We start from the raw sequence: 18,024 nt of genomic DNA on the forward strand, positions 1-18,024 counted from the left end.
CAAGAGCAATAGCTATTTATCACAGCAAATGACTGAAATAGTTGTACGTACAACGCTTTACTCAGCGCTGTAAATTACGGTATACAGAAGATTAAACTTAAGCCTAATGCTACCCTTGAGCTTCAACAGCTGAGTCCTAAAAATGGATACCCGTTAAGAGGAGAGAATCTTTTTCCTGGTTACTATTTAAAAGCCTATGTCTATTAAAAGCTTGTCTTAAACATAAATTACCAGGAAGCCTGCCCTGGGCTGGGGCAGGCTCTTCCTCTGGGCACTGACTCACAGAGTCGCATCTGTGTGACACAGTGACAGGCCTGAGCTGTGTCGAAACATGTGCTGTGCTGACCTCCAGAGGGATGGAGGTGAGAGGGACTTCACAGAGGGCTAATGAACACTCCCTCCCAGGGGGGAGGGCTTTGGAAATAAAACAATCCTGAACCCCAAACTACTTCAAAGAGAACATTTCTTCTAGTATCTGCTGTCCTATCAAGTATCAAGAAACCCTCACCTAGAGCTGAAGCCCCAGTTTTCCCAGGTAAATTTTCTTCTCCGAGCACTTGCTCCTCAAAGTGTGGTTCACATACCAAAAGCACCGGCATCACCTACAAGTGTGTTAGAAACACAGACCTACTAAATCAGAATTTGCATTCTAGCAAGAAACTTCTGGGTGATTCATATGCACATTAAAACTTGGGAATCAAGGTACAAGTGAGCAGGTCTTAACAGGGAAAAGCTCGCTGGAAATCTTACATGTGAAAAATAGGATTTATAGGAACAGGCCCTATATAGCAGTGGACCCTAGGATACTGAGTTCTCTTGTGTCCAATCCCACTTTGGAACACTTTCAGGAATTTGAGAGATAGGTTTTTATGAGCTGGGAATGAATATATCACTCTGCATTTGAAAGCCAACCCAAAGCACCCCAGGGTGTAAAATGGAGTAAATTAGTGAAAAGCTCACGCTTTACAAATCAATCAGGATACCTCTAATCCCCCTGTCAGGCAGGAGGCTGAAGGTGCTTGGCAATGTTCTGGGCCAGAATTTCACTCTTTGTTGTAATTACCAGTTGACTTTAAGTAAGAAAAGTATGCAAAAGTCTTTGTGTTGCATGAGAAGAGAAGTTCAGGAAAACTGTAGTCTTTATTAGAAGAAAAATATCCTTCAGTACGCATGTTAAAAACATAATGGCAATCACTGCATGAGTGGATATTTACATACATGGATATATTTAGAAATAAAATCTATGGAGGCCAAGATAGCAGAGGGAAAAGATAAAGTGGGTTAAGAAAACTTTGCTAATCTAATGAAAATCGGGAAAGTAGTACAAAGAAGCAAATAAAATGCAAGATAAACAGAAACACAAACTAAAAGATAAAAAAAAGTCTATAAAGTTATCACAATAAATGTAAATGGATAAAACTCACCTATTATAAGACACTATCAGATTGGACTTTTTAAAAAGCCAGCTATATACTGCTTACAAGAGAGACACCTAAAACAAAATAACACAGAAAAAGTTGAAAATAAAGATTGGAAAGAGGTAAGGCAAATACATATTGGCCAAAAGAAAATTTGGTAGCAATGTTAATCAGATAAAATGGGACCTAAGGCAGAAGCATTAATAGGGATGAAGACTCCACCACTAAAAAGATATGAGCCATAACTTATATGCATGCAATAGCACAACCTCAAAACTCTAAGGCAAAAGTTGTTAGAATTCCAGGAGAGACTGACACACTCACAATCATCATAGGAGATTAAAATTCCCTTCTCAGAAATTACTGACCAAGCAGACAAAAATGTCGAGAGATTATATGAATAATAAAAAAAGAGATTATACAAATTTTCTAATCACATATGATACATTAAAAAACTGATCACATCTAACTAGTCACAAAGGAAGAAGTATCATAATTTATAAAATGGATAACATAAGTCATACTCTCTGGTGGCCATCAGAAATTTAACTAGAAAGCAAAAATAAAACAATTGTAAGGCTCCTCCTTACCACACTTTACCTTTGAAAACAAAAACTGCAGCCCTAAATTACCACTTGGAATTGGTGCGATTTTTTTCCTACGTGTGGCATAGTTGCTATGGGACCATGACATTTGTTGGGGGTATCACCAGAAACAGGAAACTCCCCAAGCTATTACAGCTTCATTAGTTTGTTCTTTGAACTAAATTCTAAACCAGTGGGACAATGACGTACCTGATGTTCGGAAGAGTGGGAGGGATGTGTGTGGGTTAATTATGACCTGGTCGTGCAGGACTGGAAGCTGCCATTGGCTTAGACCTCAGACCCTGCCCTGTTCTGCCATTTCCTGCTCATGGATGCTAGCTAGATGAAAGACACTGTCCTGGAAGTGCACCTGGCACGTGGAAAAGGTGCCATTCGCCTGACAAGGCATCATACAATTAATAGATCCCGGAATCAAGCAAATACTGTAGTTAATGGTTTGTATGAGACCTTCTGTCCGCTCTTCCACAGGGCCGAGCACTTCTGAAAAATGATCAGGGAATGCTGCATGGGAGACACACAAGATAAATACAGGTCCAAGTGTCCCCGTGGGGGACAGAGCACCCCCAAGCAAAATCAAAACCAGACCAAAGGTCCTTCCCGTGGGCTGTGCTGCTGAATAATAGAACAAATATTAAAAAGGAAAACACCAAAAACCCTAAAATGATGAAGTGCAGGATCAAGGTAATATTCATCAAATCACTGATGACCGATCTGCAAGTTCTGCCCGTGAGTGGGGGTGGGGAGAAGGAACAATAGGAAGAGAAAAGAGAGGAGTTCTGCCCTCTCTTTTCCAAGTTCTGCCTGTGCTGTAGGCACCCCTGGTGGTCAAAACAGCCTGGTGGGTTCCTGACTCACAAACATTACAAGCCACAGAGAGGAGCAGCTCTCATGGCACCCACCCCCTCTCAGCAAACAGACATCAATATCATACCCCTTCAAAGAATAGCTGAGGCAAAGGCTTACTGTGGGGGTGGAGTTTCCTCACTACCAAACCCTAGGGTGTCTCAAGTGGTAAGAAATGATGGGGGTGGCTGAGAAAGTGGCACAAGAATTTTGAAAGAGCTGCTGTCCAGCCTCGCCTCCTTAAAACACACCAGGAACTTGATTTGCTCGTATCTGGAGCCACCATCAGGATGATGCCCTCGCATGACAGTAACACAGGTCACTGAGTTAGGGGTCAGTCAGGGCCAGCATCCACGTGGCCTTACTAGTGGGGAGCGATGCCACAGTGCTCCTGGTGGGGACAGGCACTTGTTGAAGAGGGTTATGCATGGGGTGGGTGGGGTGGCCACAGAGAGTCGAGCAGGAAACCACAGCCACAACACAAATGAAACCACATTTGCCTTAGAAAAATGCACCCCTAGTGAAGGCTCAGTAATTTGAAGAAATAATTCCTAGTGGAGGAAAGCAAAACATCTATGATGCTAATAAACAAGCAAGTAACAAGGTTAATCAGAAACCAAACCTCAGAAATCTGTCATTCCAGTTTTGTGAAACAGACTACAGTTACTTTCTCTGGAAAAAAATTATTATTCATCCCATGTGAAGTGGGATTCATCAAAGTGAAATGGTTTACTTACTCTGCCATCACTTACACCCCCCCATTTCACATTCCCCTAGACCTGTTCATTTCCCGTGTGTCTCCTGCGCAGCAGTGCCCGATCTGCACTCATTTTTCAGAAGTGCCTGCCTGGCCCTGCGAAGGAGCAGAGGGAAAGTCCTACACAAAATGTTAACTACGGTACTTCCTCCACTCCAGGATGCCATTAATTTCAGCTGCCACATCACTTTAATAGCTCCTTTTTCTGGAGGAGGGGGAAGAAAGCCTGCCATAGTAAATACACAATGATGCTAAGAGGCACTTTGGCTTTAGAAACAATAGTGTGTCCCCAGGGTCAGCCTCCGCTCGGGTTCCTCATATGTGACACTTGGAGGAAGCTGTCCGTGACCCGGGCGAAGCACTGAGAACAAGCTCCTTGAGCAAACGCTCCAGAGGCTCTTCCAGAAGGAAGACGGCTGCAGCGAGCTGCAGCTCGGACAGGAGCTGGGTTCGAGCATCGCGTGTGAGGTGTGAATCATGCGGAATGAAAACCACCCTTGAATGCCCTTCTGCTCGTAAAATCCAGTCCACATGGCTTGGGGACAGTGGACTCCCCATGGCTGGTTTCTCCTGCAGCGTCGGAAGAGATCTTTTTTCTGTGCTCAGGCATCAGATGAAGGAGTGAGCTTGTGTCTGGGGCCACATTATTAGAAACAAAAGTGCATCATCATCATATTATTATTATTACCCAGTGCTTTGGGTGAATTAAGATAAATTAAGAGTGATGAAACTCTAAGGCAAGAGAGACATGTTTTTCTGGTACCCCCAGACCTGTGAGCACTGTGTCAGGCAAACTGCTGCTGTGAATGTGAACCCCCCTCCGGAACGGAGTCTGGCTCACAGTGTTTCCCAAGTGTGTGTCCACCCAACCTCGAGCTGTCCGAGCACTGATTTACTTCTTCGGGAAAGCAACACTGTTGGTTGGGGAGGTGCTGCTCTACTCACTGCTCAGGACGGGAAGAATTCCCAAATGACCTTTGAATCAGTGCTGGCAACATTCTTTCCTCAGATTTAAATAAAGCAATGACTGTTCCCTCCATTTTCCTCGGTTGATACAGCTCTGAGGAATGGAGAAGCCTGTGCCGCAAGGACCAGCCAGCGATGAGTCAGAGGCTGGGGGTCATGTCACCGTGCCAGCCCTCCAGAACTCAGCTGTGGTCTGGATTAAAGCGGCAGCCTCGCCAGCACTCAGTAGGAAGGGACTGTTCCCCCGTGTCAGCTTCTCCAACAGCATCTGAACAGAGATGGCCACGCTCTTTCCAGGAGCGCTACCTTCTCAACGAACGTACTCACCTACATGTGGAATTCGGCTCTTTCACAACTGGCAAGCGAATTTTCCTTCCCTGCTCGCTTCCTCCCGCCTTTATTGAACACCAGCTATAGATCCCGCACGCAACATGTTGACTCGGGAAATGAAACGCTGAACGTGATGAGAGGGCTCCTCGAATCGCCCAGTCAGGGGTGTGTGTGTGTGTGTGCGTGTGTGACGGGGATGGATAAGTACACAAGCATTTGCAATAGCTGTCACATATGCAAATACAGTGAAGTGGAGAAGGCCAAGAGGTTTGCATTGGGATTTCAGGAGTCCTTCCTTCCACCTGTCTGTCCTCCAAGTTAGGAAATGTGCTCCATGCTGGGACTCAGGGCCACAAAAGGCATAGTTGTAGTCCTCAGGAGCTCAGCATCTAGTGTTCACAGGTGACTCTGCTACAGTTATCGGTGCTGTAGGACACAGAGATACAGCTGGCAGAGGGACCAGCTGACAGTTGGGTCGGGTGGCAGCTAAGCTCAGCAGAAATGCAGAAAAACACCTAGGGCGTTGCAAACCTAAAAACAGGTCTATCAGTGATGTAAAAATGAAGTCACCTGCACTTGGAAAAATATCCCAAACACAACTAAAATGGTTACTGTCAAGGTCAACAAGCTTTGGTGGCAAATCGAGTAACCTCACTCAGCCTCCTGCATTTGGCCAGGACTCCGAGACGCTTTCTTCTCTTGGCTTCCAGGTCGTCACCCTCTGCTGCTTTTCCTGCCAGATCACTGGCTATATTCCTCCTAACTAACCTGAAATGTTGACTCTACCCCTTTCCAATTCAATCCATCAGTAAATTCTGTCTTTTACATTCCTAAAACGGATCTCAAGTTTACCGTTTTCTCACCTGCATGGCTGTGCAGTAGGTCTTACGAAGTCTGCCAGGCTCCACTCGTTCAACCAATGTATCTGCAACACTAGAACGATGCCTGGCATAGAGCAGGTGCTCAGTAAACGTATTCCAAATAAATGAATGGATCAAAGCCATGGGACTTGAAGAAGGTAATCAAGACATCCAACCTTCAAGAAGTAGGTTTTGATGAGATTATAAGCAGAAGTTTATCTTCATTTAAAGTTCAATAATCCTAAGGTTATGAAGATCCTGGTAATCTATCTCCGAACTTGAGCTGCATCACTACATTGGCTATTTGTTTACTTATAACATTCCTACTCAATTCACAGAAACATGCAAAAGAAAAGGGAATTTCAACGAATTTAGAGGAAGTCACCTACTGCTTGTGGGTCTCACGGTCTGCTCATTTGTTGGAGATAAACGAGAAACTAGAGGCAGACCTGATGGTGGTGCCCGCCCCACCTCTTCTACAAGCTTTAGGCTTTTTACTTTTCGATATTGAAAGGCCTATTTAAAACGCTGTGGCTAAAGCTCTGAACACATTCACTGTAACTGATTTAGTGAATGTGCTCACTCTTTCCTTCAAAACTGTGCCCAAGGCTGTCGTCAACACCAAGAAGCAGACAGGATCCGTGGTACAGCTCACAAAGGTGACGGAGACAGAGGGCTCCACTGCCCCCAGGCAGCTGTCATTTGGTCCCCGGCATCCCACAGGAAACCAAAATGACTTTTCTGTATTAAAGTCTAGTGAAGGTGTTGCAGAGAGTTTCAGATGCAAAAACACTCTGCCGTTTGGTAGTTAAAGTGATCTGGGAGTCAGACAGAGATTGGAATCCTGGTTCTGCCCGATCGTGAGTAAATTTCTTAAGTCCCCTGAGTCTCCCTTTCCTTGGGTGTGGGATCGGAATAACATGGCCACAGCACCTTAGGGTGACCACAGGATTAAATAACACATAAAACACTTAGTACATATAAAGGCTCAATAAGTGTATTGGCCTTGCTGTTATTGTCATTTTTAGCGTCCATTAGCAAGTTCAACAAAAAGCCAGGGTCTGAGAACAGGTCACCCCGCTGTATTCTAGACCCAGCATTAACTGAACAGTAGTGAGTTCAAAAATGTAAAAATTTAAAGTGGAACAAAATGCAGTATTTCATGGTAGATTCTCCTTGTTGTAATGCTTGACTTAAGGTCTAACCATTAGCTAATCAGCCAGTCCGTCACTTCTTTCCTTAGGCTCTATTTACAAGGATTTTCTTAGGCTCTTACCGTGTGACCTGCACTTCACCAGAGACAATGGAAAGATGCAACAAAAAGAAACAACAGCAGATATCGTTTCTGATCCTAGGGAGCCCCAAAGACATATCAATCCAGGAGTTAATTCTGGATCAGAGATACATTCATCAAATTAAAGTTAAAAAGACTCCTATGGACAAAATAAAGTTTGCATAGATTCACATGCTCTTGTCAAGTCTTATTAGTTAATACTGTCAGACTTGACAAAGAATGTGTTTGATGAGACCAATTTCCTTTATTTATTTTTCTACTTCCCTGATGTAAATAATCCAGTCTCATAAAAGACAACAATAACAACAGAAGACATTTAATCTCAACAATTTCAACTTAATTGATTAAAAAAAAAAAACCCAAGCCCTGGCTGTGTCAATTGGTGCCTTCAGGAAAAAAGTTCTGCAGGCTAATTACTCAGGGAAGGTGGCTGGGCGCTGACATTGGGAGAGGTCGACTTTCTCTAGGGCTTAGAAGCACAAATGGTTTGGTTTCTCCTAAAGGTCACCTGGAGACAGACAAAATAAAAAGAACAATTGCAGAAAACCCTGGAACCTCATCAATGAGGCTCCCATGTGTAGCACTGCTAAGCTGTGCCGCTCTCGGTACCCAGACGATATCAGCATCTGGATATGCATGGAAGGAACGGAGGTGCCAGCCTCCATGAACAAGTCTCTGTCACTCATTTATTTTGCAGCTCAGCCTCTCTGCTTTAGCTCACAGTTCATTAAATTCTACTGCATCACCATCAACATGCAAAACAGCTACTTGAAGGGCATTCAAAAATATAATCAGAAAAGGGAATAAAAAGCCCTCTCTGAAAAGAGGGAAAAAATTAATCCTCTCGTCCATTGAATGACATCTAGGTTCTTTGGTTCTAACACATTTCTTTTTAACTAGCAGTGACATCCAAGGATTATCTCTGTCTGATGGATGGGGTGTGGGGCTGTATGTTTCTCTGCTTAGAGGGCAAGCACCAAAGGTGGCTGAAAAACTGTGAAGGATCTGTGTGTATAGATGTACTGCCTCTTTTGCTTTTTTTTCTTTTTTGATTTTGAGGTGGGAAGGACTGCAACTTATGAGCCTCTGGAAGATGCTTTGCATGTGATTGTGATGAGGAAATTATCCTGATGATCACCAGCTCTGTGGAAGCTGAATAGTAAACTTCCTACATGTTGCCATGTGATTCCAGAGAAGTTATTTCTGAGCTTAGTGTACATGTGCACATACACACATTTTAACTGGGAGAAAATGTTACATATAGAAAAGCATGGAATATGGTATGACAAAGGGGGGTGTTATATTTTATGGCAGTGGTTTTTAATGGGGGGGGTGACTTTGCTCCCTAGTGACACTGGCAAGGCCTGGAGACAGTTTTGCTTGTCATGACTGGGCTCGGGGGCTGCTACTGACATCTGGTAGATAGAGGCCAGGGAAGTTGTTCAATGTCCTACAGTGCACAGGACGGCCCCATAACAGAGTCATCCAGCCCCAAATGCTAAGAGTGGTGCTGTTAAGAAACCCTACTGTACACTAAGTTCATTATGTAATTATATTAGGAGATAAAGACAGAAAAAATCATATTCCTTTCATTTAGGCAAATCATACAACTTCATAAATGTTCAACCCAATTACAAAATTACAACTTGGGTTCACCTATTTTTTTTTTTTAAGTTTAATCGATTCATGTTTAGACAGAGGAAGGGAGGGAGAAAGAGAAGGAGAGAAACATAGATATGCAAGAGGTACATCATCAGTTGCCCCTTGCACGCCCCCAACTGGGGACCTGGCCTGCAACCAGGCATGTGCTCTGACTGGGAATTGAACCGGTGACCTTTCACTTCACAGGCCAGCACTCAATCCATTGAGCCACACCAGTCAGGGATTTCTTTAATTGTAATATTCCAAGTTTATTACTACTAAAAATAATGAATATTGCAGGTACCTTGCACCTCCTTGTGTTGAGCTTATACACAAGCCTGTGCACACAACTGGACCCCTACATACGTAAGCGCACACACACAGGCATGTGAACACACCACACACAGAGGATTCTTTTTGGAAGAAATGGCAGCAACACCTTCTGGGCTGAGGTTGGGACCCACCACAGCACTAACACAGGAGGGAGAGTCACACCTGGCACCTTCCCACTCTGCAGTAATCATGAGTGAAGACCCTTTGGACAAGGATTCATTAAAAATCTCTGCAAGAGTTAATTGGTTAATGATAGCTTAACTTTTTTAAAAAAAACCCTTTGTTTCATGGTTGTGCTAAATACTTTCCATTTATGAGTTCCTTTAATCGTCATAATAACCTTATGAGGTAAACTACTATCCCCATTTTAAGAATAAGGAAAACGAAGCACAGAGAGGCAAAGCGACCTGCCCAAGGTCACAGAGCTAATAAGTGGTAGAGCTGGAACTGGAATCTAGCAGACTGACCCCAGAGAGGCTGTTCCCAACCACAAGGCTCTCCTGCCAGTGCATGGGCCACAACCTGGGACTGGGCTGCCTGTGGAGTGGGATCAGGACTGCCAAGGCAAGGCTTTTTGTTTCTGTTTCCCCCCTTTTTCAGCCATCCCTAAACAGCCTCATCCACTCACCTAGGGACTTGAGAAACAAAGCAATCCCTTAAAGTCCTAGGTCTCCTGAGAAGGGGTTTACAAAGCACCTAAAGAGCCCTTGTACAGACTTAGGAAACAGACCCAAGGAGCCAACGCAGGGGGTGGGGCACAGACGGTGGCTCCCAGAGGGCTTCCACCCTGTGCTGAGCAGAGGGGTCTCCCGAACTTTTTACCTCTGGGACACCAGCCTGGGGCACAAGTCAGGAGCAGAAGGAATGTAGCCAGTCCTGGGAGGTTGCTTCACAGGACCCCTAGCTAACAAGGTGGCCAAGGCCAGCTGGACCTCTGTAGGAACCCCAGAGAGATCCTGGGAGCTGACGCTGGGTCCTAATGTGAACATGAACGTATTTCGAGAGCCACCTCCTTGGGACTCTTGGCAACGTGATCGCCTTCAGGCCGACAATTCCTGCCTCCAGGAGAGTGTGGGAAGCAGAAGATGAATCACAGGCCACAGGCAGCAGGCTAACCTCACTGTGCACGTCCCCTGAGATGGGGCAAGAAACGAAGACAGGAAGCACTTGACTAAATTGGTTTTCCCATTTTTCATAAGAAACATTCAACTTGATAAAAAAATAGCCACATTTTATTGACAATAATAGCTACCCTTTCTTTATTTCCTTACCATGTGCCAGGAAACTACTTTATCTCTGTTTCTCTTGTAACTCCATAAGGCAAGGATGATCACCTTCAATGCAGAGTAAAATGAGGCTCGTAAAGGTCATGTAATTAGGCCAAGGTCACACAGCTAGTAAATTGAGTGGAGAATCTAACCTGGGTCTGTTTGGCTCTGAAATTCATGATTTTTCTACTATGGCTTTTTCACATTACCTCTGACCTCCAAAGTCCCCAGAACCAGATGCCTAAACACACGCACACAAACACACTTTTAAGACTTAAACAAGTAGGAGACCAAGGTCTTGAATGCTGCCATACACCCATCTCTCAGTATATGCAGTGACCCTCAAACTCCAGGAGCTGAATCACAGGTGCTGAGAATGAGCACACAGTCTGGTCCCCTGCCATATAACAGGGTGACAAGTCTAGGTCCCAGGCTAAGCAGAGGCTGAGCTGGCATTTGGCCCCAGGTGTGTTGCCCCCTGGACAGTGTCCCTCCCACTGACTGCACTGCAGCTCTGCTTCGTGATGATTCTGGGAGCTGGGAATGCAGAGTTGAAAAGGACCGTCCCTGGTCCTGAGAGGTTCCTAGAAGCTGGTAGATGTCTGAGACAGTCCACAGGTAACTGAAGTGTGTGGCAGGGGGTGGGAAGTGGCACAGGAGAACCGAGTTCTAAGGGGCAAAGACACCATGGGGAGAAGAGGAGAGGAAATGAGTCCATGCTCTGGGTGTATTTGTAAGAAGGTGCCTTACATCTGTCATTTTGCCCCATGAGGCAAGCAGAGGACTCATTTTGTAGACAAGATGGAGAGACAGGAGGCGACCTGCCTACACAGGTTAATGAGGAGTCATGTGAATTGCTTTATCTGCTCTAAAGCCCATGTTCTCTCCACTACAACAAACCTCAAATGCTATTCTATGAGGGCCTGGCAGGCCTTGAGGTTGGGAGGGCAGGAGGCAGCCAGGCAGGTCAGGAGTAAGTCAGGTCAGCAGTGGCTCAAGCACCCATGCCAAGTTCAACCCCAATGGGTCTGCTTTGTACATATATTATAGATTGGGGTTCCACATGAGATTCTATTTAACAAGAGCTCTGCAGCTAATAAAAATGAGTTTGAAGCCCTGTATTATGTATGAAGTGCTACAGGTGAATGTGTCAGGCCTCGGAGGTCGGGCAGGGCAGGGACAGCATGTGGTCTCTGCAGACAGGCAGTGAGGGACAATGACTAGCAAGTGGGTGAAGCATGCACTGCCCTGACTCTGGAGAGAGTGCTGCTAGTGTTCAAAATCGGGCTCTGCACCTGCCAAGCTTTGAGACCTGGGGCAAGGCATTCCTAAGCCTTAGCTTCCTCCAGTTCAAAATGGGATCATATTGGTCTTACCTCTTAGGGCTGTTGAGAAGCGTATGTGCTCAGAGATATGGAGAGCATTTAGCACAGTGTCTGGCACTTAGAACAATGACATTCTTATTTGCTTGTTGAAACTAGCAAGACTAAAACAGCAAAGAAAGAACTGCCATGAAACTACAGGAGGAATTCTTAGGGTAACTAAGACATCCTCACTGCCCCCAAAGCGCTGCTATGGCTCTGAGCTCCGCCTTGCATTCTCCTGGCCTTGGTAAACATGGGCCGCGAATCAATGGCACACACACCTGAACCACAAGGTGTCCTCATTGCTGCTTGTCAGCTGGTTCAGCAAGAAACTCAGTGGAGACTGGGCTTTGGATGATAAGGTCAGAAACCCAGACTCCCAAACTAATTTACTGCCACTGCTCAAAGCAGATGCCATAAAACACTTGGTTCTCCCCCTAAGCTCAACTTAGCTCTTGTCCCAAAAGGCCTAGGATAGAGGAAGGCACAGGTATCAACCAAGCCAAGCCCTAGGCAGGGGTGTCCAACCTTTTGGTGTTTCTGGGCCACGCTGGAAGAAGAGCTGTCTTGGGCCACACATTAAATACACAAACACTAACAAAAGCTGATGAGCAAAAAGAAGGTTTTAAGTAAATTTACGATTTTGTGTTGTGCTGAATTCATAGCCACCCTGGGCCATGGGCTGGACACCGCTGTGCCTAGAGGCCTCCTTCACTGGCTAGATGGGGCCTTGCCTTGGGCAGAATTCTGCAGGGCACGGTGGGGTCCTGGGTCCCTTTCAGGTTTCTTCTATCAAAGACTCTGTCACTGAATTAAGTTTCCAGGGAAGATTTTAATGGCTTTCAGGATTTTTATCTGCCTTGTTCGCTGCTATATCCCAGTGCCCAGAACAGCAGCACATCCCTGTGAATGAATGCATGATGATTCCATTCAGGGTGATCTGGCCTCTGTATTTTCATAGACACACAAAAGCAAGTGGCCACAGAGCTTCCAGGGTCATTCAACAACCAAGTAGCTGTGTGGGATCTTCTCTTCCGGGATCTTCTCTTCCCTGCTCTGCTCTTGATCCCACCTATCACCTTAGCTGGTAGCACCACCACTGAGTCTCTGACAGTGTCCCTCTTGAGAGGTTTGATCTTTTCTCTCTTCCTGGCAGAAGGGAAGGTCATTTGCTACACAGCACTGAGCAAGAAGGTCAGCTTGTGCCAAGCACACGACTTGTTCCTCTCATGTTCACTCTGTCAGACACAATGTTAGCACTAGAAGCACTCACAAAAGTCACTCCTTATGAAAGAGAAGAGAAAACCAAAGCCTTGAGACGTTAAGCAAGTAGCCCAAGGTCACTAAGCTGGCTGCAGGAGGGTCGGGAGACTCGGCCTCTAAACAGAGCTCTTTGTAGAACACTTTTAGGGCCTTCTCTCTGCCTGTGCAGTTCGGAATGGGTTGGAAAGTGCCCCTAAAGCTTAGATTTTCTTTCTGCATATTATAAACACAAAACATACCTATAGTATATACACAGATATGTGTGTATGTATGTCAACCACAGGGCCATGTATTCATAAATGATATTAGGATATACAAAAACTACTGTCATCCCCTGGAATCCATGGGGGTTAGTTCCAGGACTCCCCACAGATACCCAAATCCTCAGATCCTCACATCCCTTACATAAAATGGTGTTCAACAGCGCATACAGTTGGCCCTTTGCACCTGTGGATTCCCAACCACTGACTGAAAATATGTACTGTTTTCAGTCTGCGGTTGGTTGAACCCATGGATTCGAAACCCATGGATATGGAGGACTGACTGTATAGTTATTGAAAGAACTCACTTGTAAGTAGACCTGCACAGTTCAAACCTGTGTTGTTCAAGGGTCAACTGCATTCTATAGTCCCAAATACATTTACTGGACAGCTTACATAAGCTCAATGCCCTTTATTTTATACCTATTGTTATAGAATACTGATAGCTGAAGGGGTGGGGAAATGAGAAATCCTGAGTGTGAGAAAGGGACAGCATGTAGTTTGCAAAAGCGTACTCAACGTTATAATTGCTTTGATTTATTTTAAGGTACAATATTTAGTGTGCTTTGAAATTTAACACTAAAGGAGGGCACTTAGATTTTATGTTCACCAAAAGGGAGTGTGGCTTAAATAAAAAGATTGGGACATACTGTTCTGGAACTCAGCATATTGCAGCTTTGGAAATCATCGGGTCCAATGCCTCTTTTTAAGATAGGAAAACTTCTACCCAGAGAGGTTAAGTAACTTCCTATCTCAGGTAAATAGCTATTTATTTGTTCCTGAGGGGAGCGGCCAATGTGGGCTTTATCTGTGGTGTGTTCATGGCACCTACATTGAGGGGGACTCCAGCGTTTGCTGTTGGCCAGCTAAGGAAATTTATTACACCAAGGACATAAAAGTGCACAGGGAAAGCAAATTCCCAAACACATCTGAATTTTTTTTAGCAAGGATTCTTGGAAATGGAGAGGCTGAACTTGAGGCTTTACATACGAGACATTTCCTCAGGGCAGCACCCCAATGGCCCCCACAGGGGCCTACCCTTGACTTTCATCCCTTGTTTGTATAGATCCTGGAGACTCTGTCTGGCTCTCTCATTCACGGAAACAAAATGTCAGGCTGCAGGAGTGACTCCTTAAACCATAGCTCTTCCCTCCCCTTTGTCACCTGCAGAGGCCACTGAAAGGCTGGGCGAATGGTTTCCATCTAGTCCCATCTGCCTATACAAGTTGCAGGTCTTATTTGTTCTGATAGGACTGAGCATTTCAGCAGAAGGACTACAGATCCTAAGATAGTTGCCCTGAGAGCAGAGGCAGAGCCCCAGGAAGAGTTAGCCCACAGGCTTGGGCTAAGACAGACACAGGGCCAGACCTTGTCTGGGAGCCAAAGGGGCGGCGATGCTCCGCGAGCGGCTGCAGGAGTCCACTTACCGCAGTGCGACTGGAAAACCTGTGGCTTGACGACCTGATTACAGGCACTGCACACTACGAGATAGAAGTCGTCATGTGCTGGATAATGGCCAAATAAATGCATATCTGTGGGGGAAATGAAAACAGGTGTTTTTGAAAAAGCAATTAAGTCTCAGAAGGTGTATAGTTTCCTCTTGGAGTTTCCTTAAGGACAGTTTTTCAAATGAGACATGCAGAAAGGCAATAATCTTCACTAAAGGGAACGTGGTTAGTCATAATGCAGCTCCCCAACTCTCAGAGAAGCAATTGCCTCGGAGAATACCTCCTCATTTCACTCTTGGAAATGGATGGCTGCTGCTGCTGCTGCTGTTGTTGCTGCTGCTGCTGGTTTAGTTGGTGGTGCTGGGGCTGCTCTGAGTTGCATGCTATGGGGAATTAGCCTGTCCTGAGAGATCGTGTGTTAGCCAACGAGGCACAAGTTATTTTTAACAGGGGCCTCCCCCAAACCCATTCTGACTTAAGCAGAGGTCTCTCAAGTGAGTGAGCGGGTGAGGCAGTCTGGGGAGAGAAAGAGGAGTCATCCTGGCCTCAGTAGTTGCCTGTGTTTCCCCCTCATGTGAGGGAGATCTTGAGGCGAAAGGAAGCCTCAAAACAAGAGACTTGATTGCTGCCACCGTTATGCATTATTCACCTGACCAATATTTACTAAGTGTCTAAGTGTGCCGGGTACCATACTAGGTGCTGGGGATAAGTGGTGAACAAGAATGAGGGCCCTGCTCTCGGTGCTTACAGTGAGAAGAGAATATTAAATAGATAATCACACAAGTCGTCATTTGGTTGGAATTGTGGTGCATGCTAAGGAGATGTGTAGGGCCCCACAACAGCATGTGCACCTCATCTGAGGGGCCACACAGACTCCACAGAGGGGCAGCTATGTCAGTTGAGACATCAGGATCAGTAGGGGTTAGATAAACAAAGGGCCAGGGGAGGAAGAGGAAAGCCCCAGGCCTGCCACAGAAGGAAGTCTATGTCAGAGGAACCTCTTGGCTGGACAGAAGAATGAGGGGAGACTCCAAAAGACACAAGCCTTGTAGACCAAGGTAAGGATTTTTGAACCTGGTTTGAAGAACAATGGGAACCTAGTGAAGGTTTTTAAACAAAGAAATGATACGACCAGACATATATTGTTAAGATTAGTTATGCAGCCTGAGAGACATGAATGCGTATGTCCGTACAAAAACTCGTACATGCACATTCATAGCAGCATTATTCATAATAGCCAAGAAAGTGAAAACAACCCAAAGATTCATCAACTGGTAAAAGTGTAAATAAAATCTGGCATCACCAGAAAATGAAATACTATTCAGCTGTGAAAAGAATGAAGTACTAATACCTGCTACAACACGGGTGAATCTTTAAAAAAAAAATTTTGTTGTTGAGGGTTTAGATTTTATTTTCTTATTTTTAAAGAGCAGGGAAGGGAGGGAGAATAAGAGGGATGAGAAACACCGAGACATATCGGTCGGTTGCCTCTCACTTGCCTCCAACTAGGGACCTGGCCTGCAACCTAGGCATGTGCCCTGACTGGGAACTGAACTGGTGACCTTTAGGTATTGTTTGCCTTGGGCTGGGGAGATTGGGGAGCCTGGGGGGCCTGGGAAGCCTGGGGGAATTAAAGAGTGACTGCTAAAAGGCGAAGGGTTTCTTTTTGGGGTGATAAAATGTTCTAAGATTGATAGAAGTGTTGGTTACACAATATTGTGAATATACTATAAACCACTGAATAATACACTTATGAATGGTATGGCATGTGAACAAAAGTAAAAAAAAAAGAGAGAGAGAGAGAATTAGCCCACAGGCTTGGGCTAAAAAAGAGAGAGAGAGAGCGCAGTTCTGAAGAAACAGGTGGTCACATCTCCTTGTGTACCACCGGGTGGAGGCAGAGCCCTGGAGGCAGCTGAGCCTATCACTTCTTAGCCCAGTGGCTGTAGAGACATTTCAGCTCTGAGAGCAAGGTGCTCATAACCATGGACAAAGCTGGAAGAGGAATTAAGACAGTGTATGCATGAAAATGCTTTCTGACACAACCCCCCTGAACAACTTTCTCCTGAACTCCCCGAGCCCTCCTTTTCTAGACACAACTGGTGTCTTTAACAAAAACCACCAAACACAATGGCTCCCTCAGTTGCAGTGCTAGGCCACAGGGAAGAGCCGAGTTCCTCATAATAATGGGGATGGCTCATTTATACCCAAGCAAATGCTGTAACGGAGACGTGCATGGCTCTGTGTTCTCTACGCAGCGCAGCCAGCCATGATTCTCAGAGGGAAGTGGGATTGACATTTGTCATACGCAAGGAGCTGAGACCACCACCACTCTGGAGGAGACGTGTTACTAGAAGGGTGAGACCAGCTCCCACTGCAGGGTCCTCCTTGGGTTTCATGCACACGAGGATGTGGCTCGCCCCCACAGTGTATGATGGGGCAGGGCTGGGCACTCGGGTGCACTGAATTTCTAATTGGTCTGTGGCCCTGGGCAAGGCCTGTTATTTCCCCCTCTAGGACTCGTCTCTATTTCCACTTCTGACTAAGACTTCTTCCTGGAGGGGAGAGTTATTAGTCAGTGCCTGATGGGTGGGGAGGGCTGGGGAAACAGACGCTGAGAGAGAATGAGCTGTGACAAGAGTCCTGAAGCGTGACGAGGCCCCTGCTCGGCCCACCCAGAGTGTCGGGGGCCCTTGGTTCACAACCTCACAGCATGGAGAGGATGCCTCTCACTTCTTAACTGTTGTTACCCTCCTGTTTTACTTTTTATTTACAGGTTATTTTTATAACATACATTTTTTAAAATAACAAAAGTGATCCATGTTCTTTAAAGATACATTTGAAAATACAGAAAAGGCAGGGAAGAAATAATATAAAATGCCTGGCAACCTTTATTAACACCTTGCATCTCCTTTAGATTTAGTCACATTTTATATCCAGGGACATGTGAAACCAGGAACTGGTGAGGGCTAAGACACTTATTTATTCAACAAACATTTATTGAGCTGCCTTATACCCTTTCTGCAATAGATCAAGCTCTAAAGGAATAAAAGAAATTCATTAATTAAAAAAAAAAGCATTAACAATAGTTTCTTGAGCGCCTACTCTGTGCCAGAAGCTGTGCCATGGGCTGGAGGCTGGGACCAGACACTGCAGGGTGTGGGGGGGTGTCTGCACCTTTATTATACATGCCAGATGACCTTGGAGGACTCTCAGGAGTCCACTTGACATCCCACTGTTTCTGTATTCCTTCAGAAATCTGCAGAGCCTCCATCCCCGTGGCCTCATACACCTCTTACACCAGGAGTTGAGGGTAAAGGTTAGGCCAGCCAGAGACTGGCCACCTAGGGATGTGTTCCTCTCCAGGCCCTTCA

At 45.5% G+C, this 18,024-nt stretch overlaps 1 protein-coding gene across 8 annotated transcripts in view; it reads right to left on the reverse strand.

Annotated features, from left to right (window-relative positions):
• Positions 1-18,024, reverse strand: part of ATXN7L1 (ataxin 7 like 1) — a 236,001-nt gene that overhangs the window by 151,564 nt on the left and 66,413 nt on the right. For all 8 annotated transcript variants that reach the window (XM_053926378.1, XM_045193663.2, XM_024558634.3 and 5 more), the window contains one exon: positions 14,630-14,734. In XM_053926378.1, coding sequence (XP_053782353.1) covers positions 14,630-14,734 — 105 coding nt within the window. The remainder of the gene's footprint in view (positions 1-14,629; positions 14,735-18,024) is intronic.

Source organism: Desmodus rotundus, chromosome 6 (assembly GCF_022682495.2).
Source record: "Desmodus rotundus isolate HL8 chromosome 6, HLdesRot8A.1, whole genome shotgun sequence".
NCBI lineage: Eukaryota > Metazoa > Chordata > Mammalia > Chiroptera > Phyllostomidae > Desmodus > Desmodus rotundus.